Raw genomic sequence first — 6999 nt, forward strand, 5'->3', positions numbered from 1 at the left:
CACTTTCTGACCTACTTCAGAGATGAGGCCGTAATAAAGGAGCGTCTGTAACCGCACAGAGTGAGGTCAATTTACTACATACCCAGGGTGAGATTGGGAGTCGGCTTTCACCACCAGCCTCTCCCTGCCCCATACAACCGCAGCTGTGCTGCTTGCTTTACAACCAAACTCTGCTTGGAAAATGTTTCATGCAATGATATGCTCAAAGAACCTACTGAGAAAAGTCATTCAGGACTGGATCTGAGAAATCATGGTCGTCAGGAAAAACCAAGACTAAAAATGCACAAACGCCTCAAAGCCACAGAATGCCTGAAACTACACCTGATTCATGTACCTAGTGTTCCCTTCTCAACATCCTTGTTCTAGATAACATATTTTTATGATAAATGAACAGGGAAGAGAACAGTTTTATGTTTCAAAGCTGAAAGGCAGTCAAGTATCATTGGGATTTCTACAAACCAGATATTTCATATTTTTTAAATTTGAAAGCATTATCAATAGTCTCAGCTTATTAAAAAAATTACCTTGAGATTTGGCTGAAAAAGCTTGGCTTTTAGCATCTTAGAACTAAAGCTAATAATTAAAAGAGTACATTTAAACATTTTCAGGCGTAGAAAGGTCACTGTATCACAAAAAGCCCATTCTGATAAGGAGATTAACATTATATAAAAACTGTAAAAAGTCCTTAGGGTTCGAGATGTAGCTCAGTGGCTTAGCACATGCAAGGTTCTGGGTTCAATCCATGGCACTGCAAACCCACACTGAAAGTTATTCATCCCTGGCTCTTTTTATTTTGAGACAGGGTCTTGCTACGTATCCCTGGCTGGACTTGTAATCGTCCTGCCTCCTCCTCCCTCAGTGCTAGGAATACAGACATGCACCACCACTCCTGGCTGCATATTCTTCGTAAACTGGGTTCCCAGAAGCAGAAATAATGATCTCTAGTTGGTCTAACACAGAAGCACAGTACAGTGAGACTTTCTCTCATCTTCTGGATACTACATGTATTGAAATATCTCCAAACAATGAGGGATGATAATCTTTAGACTGAATTGATTCAAATACCTTTAAGAGCAAAAACTTTCAGTGTGGATGCAAGACTTCTAAAACGTACCACACACTGCTTTCAGCAGCATTTACCTTTTCTGGAGCTCTAGGCTTCACGGTTACCTAAGGCTGAGATTTCAAGGCATGTTCCACTTTCTGTCATTTCCAATTCTTTTCTAGCTTTCAACCCTCGTTCCCAGTGCTGTCAGTCTGCCTGCCTACAGCCATCCCTTGTTTAATTTCCAGTTTGTGAAGCATTTCTTATAATCTTGGAAGCCAAAACAAAGCCCTAGGAATTGTGTGAACTCCACTATCCTGGGAGATTCTCTAAAGCAGGGTCACAGCTATGCTTCCCAGGTCCTTGTTGTACATCATGAGTATGAACATGTTTTTCAAATGAGTAAATGATAGCATAATTATTCTACAATAATAGTCTTGTAAATACACTAGAGAAGGAATCTGTTAAAAATTAAGTACTAGGACTTTGTGACATCTACCTTGACCTATTCTTTGAATGGAAGTCATAGTTTACCTGGCTGAGACACTTATTCCTGGGCTTGCACCAAAGAAGTTCAGTGTTACACCAGTCTTCTGAGAAGTCACTGGTGGTTTAAATTAAACATATTATTTAAAACCTCTATGACCTTCGTATATGAACTACTCAAGCTAAACTTCCCTTATCCTTTATCTATATACTTATTTGCCTGAAGATTATACATTTATTCCTTTTGGTTTTTTTGTTTTGTATTTTGGAGACAGGGTCTCACTATGTAGGTCCAGTACAAACTGGCTTTGAATTGAGTATGTTGCCCAAGCTGGCCTCAAACACAGCAATCCTCCTGTATCTGCCTCTGAAGTGCTGGGATTACAGGCATGCTCCACCATGCCCAGCTTGTCTTATCCACTTTCCCGGGAGATGGAAAATATCTTAATCACGGACTTTGGCCAGCTTTCCACCACTGACAAAATGCATGCAATAAACAAACCGGAGGAGGAAAGGTTCATTCTGCTCAGTTTCAGAGGGTTCACTCTATGGCCTCTTAGCCCTGGGGCAACATGGTCCATCATCATGGGAGCATGTGGTACAGGAAGCCTGCTCCCTTCATGGAGCTGGGAAGCAGGGAGAGAGGAAGGGACAGGGTCCAACTGTCCCCTGGAGGGCTGGCTCCCCCAGTGACCTCATCTCCTCCCACCAGGCCCCACCTCCCAAAGGTTCCAGCACTTCCCAACGGCACCACAAGCTGAGACCAAGCCTTCACCCTGTGAACCATCAAGGGTCATTTCAGATCCAAAGGACAGCACAGGCATCCCACAACAATTATACCCTGCAATTCAGAAGTTACAGAGAGTAAGCCTCACACCTTTCTTTTAGTACTACTCATGTTTAAATGTGTGCTTTCTAGATCTCAAGTTTTTTTCATTTTTCACTGACCCTCTTAGACTATCCTCATCTTCACTCACATTTGCTAAACTTATGTACCACTAAAGCATGTAGAATTTAATAATCATTGCTTAATTAAAAAAAAAAAAACCCTACAGCATTTCCCTAATGTTTCAATAAATGCCACAAGAACACACCAACCTAACAACTGAGGTACTGTAGAGAAAAGGTACATGGGAGGATGAGAATACACCAGGGATAGTAAGTATATCCTAAAATCATGGTGGCTTTTTATTCGCCAGACTAAAACTTAGCTGTACCTAAAGCCACACTTTTACAGCATTCACAATTGCTCAGTGACGATCAGAATATTTCCAACAATAAAAGATGACACTGCCATGACTGTTTATGATAACTGAACCTTTGAAATCAATTCAAGTACAGGTATAGTGACAGTCCTGGAAGAGGGGTGATTTTAAATCTCTACGTTCAAGAGAGGAAAACACAAGCACACACATACATGTGAGCTGCACTGTCCAGCAGGAAACGGGGCTGGGAAACGATGGCCTCTCCTCTCAGCCGATGCAACAGGTCAGAACAGGGTGGGGATGACCAAGAGACTGCTTTCAGTCACTACACCCACACTCCTTCAGCAAGAATGAGTCACGAAGCAAGCCGTGGGAGATGGAGCACAGGACCGACCTCATGAGCTCTACCGGAGCGAGCCAACACTTCCTGTTTCCTTAGTGCTTTATCCTGCAGAAGAAAAGTGTGTCATGAGCTATAACCCAGGTAGAAGCCAGGGGCTGATGGCCAGGACACAGCACGTGTGAGGCCTGTCTTCTAACACTGCTGCCTACTCATCCTCTAAAGTCACCTTACCTTCATCACCGAAACTCTCCTTTTGAGCAGATTCTAAATATGGACATCAATGCCTTCCCTCCCTCTACCACTGCCCAGCCTAAGCCCATGAATGCCTCCTGAGCGCTCTTGAGATATAGAACGCAGTATCTGTGTCTGTTATTTCTATGCAGATTTCCAAAACCTGGCTTCATTTCTGCTGACTCACTTCCCAGTACACACTGCTTGCCTTGTTCTTCAGTGTTTCAATGGCCTTCGACTTCGCTGGAGAGTGTGTGTGTGTGTGTATGCATGTGCACATGAAGAATGGGGTAGCAGCGAGGAGATGTAAGGACAGACCCCCAACTATACGTGTCAGCACACATGCCTGTCTTAAAGACAGGCAGTGCCTGTACGCACAGTTTTAGGGAATCACAGCCCATCCCCTTTATTCTACTGCCTTACTGCTGGTTGATCTAGCAAGCAACAGCAAAAGAGGAGGTGGATTCTTCCTACACTACGCTAACAACCAAAATGGCAGCAATTTATAGTCATATGTATGCTTCCAAATTTCAAAATTACAACTCAGGCTTGACTGACTACTATAGGGAACTGTGAAAAAGGAGAAGAGATAAATCTTTCCTGTGCATGATGTTCCTGCTTCTCCCACCTCTAGGTCTGCATCATCTTTCTTGGGAAAAGCTCACGCTGAGGAGTTTTCTCGGCATATAAGGCCCAGTTTCAACTCTGTGCGAGCAAGCACACTTCACCTGTGGATCTCTGTCTGCTTCTCCTGTGGCGGTGCTTAATAAGGGGTCTGTAAATTCTAGGAGGTACATCAAATACTCCTGGCGTTCATTAACCTGTCATGGCTCTAAATTCAGGACTTTCTGCACATCATACAGCCATTTCATGGCCCCTGTGGAAAGTCCTTTGAAGCTTGAGGGAGGACATGGCTAACCCAAAGGCAGATTCAAGAATCTGCAGACCTCCTGAATTCGGGGTCAGCAAACTACAGCTGGCAGGCCATAGATGGGCCTCTGCCAGTTTCTGCAATTAAAGTTTTATTGGAACACAGCCACACTCATTCATTAATGCACTGTCTGAGGCTACTTCTGTGCTATAGCAGCAGAGCCAAGAAGTTACAACAAAGACTGCAGGACCTGCAAAGTCTAAAATATATACCATCCAAGCTGGGCGTGGTAGCACACACCTGTAATCCCAGAACCCAGGAGGCCAAGACAGGAGGATCACTGTGAGTACTAAATTAGCCTGGGCCACATAGTGAGTTTAAGGCCAGCCTAGACTATGCAGGGAGATCCTGTCTCAAAAAAAAAAAAAGAAAGAAAAAAGAAAAACAATTAATTAAATTAAATATGTACCAACCAGCCCTTTACTGAAGTCTACAAGCCAACTATGATGGCACACACCTGTAAACCCAACATTGCAGAGCCTGACAGAGGAGGATCCCTGTGAGTTCAAGGCCAGCCTCGGCTACATAGTCAGTTTAAGGCCAGCCTGGACTGCATAGCAGGACCCTGTTCACCCCCCTCAAAAAAAGTTTACCAACTTCCTGAGAAACCCAAAGTATAAACAATTTAAAGAGCAAAATAAAAGATAAGTAACAGCAAACAGGGAGACAGATCCTTTGCAAATGAGAAGGGGACCGAGAGATGGAGGGTGTTGTGGCTTGTGTCTAGATGTTCCCCCAAAGCCTCAAGCAGTCACAGGGTGGGGGGTTCAGAGGTAGCTGGATCTAGAGTGTGTGGGGCTGTGATCAAGCATGTGTGATCAGTCCACTGCTTTGGCATAGTTCTGGCTAGGATTAAGGGTGTGAGTGCTACACCTGAACTAGGGCAGGTAGCCAGCATAAAATATAAGGGACAAGCCAGTCCTGGTGGCGCACGCCTGTAATCCCAGCACTTGGGAGACTGAGGTAGGAAGATCGCAGTGATTTCAAGACCAGCCTGGGCTACATAGAGAGTTCCAGGTCAGTCTCAACTACATAGTGAGACCCTGTCTCAAAAAACAAACAAACAAACAAACAAGGATATAAGGGACAGAAAGAAGTTTGTCCTTTGCTTGCTCTTGCTGTCTTTGCCCTGCCATGAACTGTTTCTCCTCTGCAATGCCCTTCTGCTATGCCACCCTACCTCTACAAACCATAAGCTAAGTAAACCTTTCCTCCTATAATTTTGGGTGTCAGGTACTTTGTCACAGCGACAAAAAAAAGTAACTAAGACAGAGGGGGAAGGGATGTAAAAAGAATTAAGGTGTATTGTATATGTGTACCAATTCCTCACAATGAATATAATCATTATGTACTCCAAACATGTACTAAAAAAATTAAAAACCAAATTTGTCTTTAGTGAAAAAACGGTTAAGATGATAAATTTCATATTAAGTATATTGTATCACAATAAAATTTTTTCTTTCGTTCTAAAGAAAAGTTTACCAATTTATATCTTAAATAAAGATAGTACCAGATTTAACAATAATTTGGTGGCTAATGTTACCTAGATCTATGTAATCTAAAGTGGGGGCATTCCAGGCATGATGGAGCATGCCTATAATCCCAGCACTCAGGAGGCTGAGGCAGGAGGATCACCACTAGTTCAAAGCCAGCCTAGGCTACATAGTGAGTTCAAGGCCAGCTTGCACTACAAAATAAGACCCTGTCTCAAAAAATAAAAAATAAATAAATAAAATGGAAGTGGTTCTAAGAATAGAGTTATTTCAAGAAAATATACCATAACTTTCTAATAATATACTACAGTTTAGGTAACTAGCCCTTATATGTTACCACATTATACAGAATAAATCAAAAGGATGTCTGACTTGGAGACTTCTAAATATAAAGATGAATCTCACAACATAAAGATTAGTCTTAAGCAAGAGCTCAATGATAACCTTCATATTTGATGCCTGTAAATTGCCACATCTAAGATTTTGGCTTTGAACTTTATCTTTTCCCTCTAATTTCTCCGAAAAATCTTTCTCAACAAACACTGAGTGGGCACTTGCTCTGAGTCACACCCTGGTTACCACTGGAGCAAATAAAACCTATACTTAGGACTGACCACGAGACACTCCTAAGAGGACATTTATAGCAGTTCTTAACAGGTGGAAGAAGTTTCCTCTACCACTGTTATGTCAGAAGATTCAATGAGCAAACCATATACTTAGAATGTACTCTTCCTAGAGTGGATTATGGACTGCACCTGTGTGACTTAGTGAGACCCTGTCTCAGAATAAAACTAAAAAGAGGGCTGCGGATGTAGCTCGATGGTAGGGTGTTTGCCTAGCATGTAGCCCTGGTTTCAATGCCTAGCATTACACACACATGAGCACACACACACACACTCCAAAATCTACATGGTCTACCATATTGCCAAAGAGGTCATAATGTGAAAAAAGATTAAGACTTTTATTCTTGAGCCAAAAAGGAAGCAAACATAATCACAACTAAGGTACTTCTCTTAAGAATGAGAACTACCACTGTTGAGGATCATCCACTCATTACGTTCTCTAATATACAGAAAAACCACATGTCCTATTTTTAGCAGCCTTCACTTCAAAACCAGTTTGCAAACAGCTGCACACATGATTAATGGCTCGGTAAATCCGTGGGTTCCCCTAGCTCACTGGCAGTCATCCTCGTCCAAACATAGAAAGCCTCAATCCAATAGAACTTTCAATTTGTGATTATAAAAGAGCTACCAAGAAAAAGA

The 6999-nt window shown here is 42.4% G+C and overlaps 2 protein-coding genes across 7 annotated transcripts in view; both read right to left on the bottom strand.

The window, feature by feature from the left end:
- Pcyt1a (phosphate cytidylyltransferase 1, choline, alpha) overlaps nucleotides 1–6999 on the bottom strand; it is a 49263-nt gene that overhangs the window by 33988 nt on the left and 8276 nt on the right. Inside the window, exon 2 of one of the 6 annotated variants that reach the window (XM_010624010.3) lies at nucleotides 3131–3184. The exons of 4 other annotated variants lie outside the window; for them this stretch is intronic. The gene's annotated coding sequence lies outside the window, so the exon portion shown is untranslated. Of the gene's footprint in view, nucleotides 1–2948; nucleotides 3031–3130; nucleotides 3185–6999 lie in introns of those variants that run through there. One more of the 6 variants, XM_010624012.3, reaches the window with a different exon arrangement.
- Nucleotides 3070–6999, bottom strand: part of Tctex1d2 (Tctex1 domain containing 2) — a 21267-nt gene continuing 17337 nt past the window's right edge. Inside the window, exon 5 of the mRNA XM_033762550.1 lies at nucleotides 3070–3184. Within this exon, the coding sequence (XP_033618441.1) occupies nucleotides 3092–3184 (93 nt within the window). The 3' untranslated portion in view covers nucleotides 3070–3091. The remainder of the gene's footprint in view (nucleotides 3185–6999) is intronic.

This window comes from Fukomys damarensis, unplaced genomic scaffold (genome assembly GCF_012274545.1).
Source record: "Fukomys damarensis isolate Sample0158 unplaced genomic scaffold, DMR_v1.0_HiC HiC_scaffold_12, whole genome shotgun sequence".
Taxonomy (NCBI): Eukaryota; Metazoa; Chordata; class Mammalia; order Rodentia; family Bathyergidae; genus Fukomys; species Fukomys damarensis.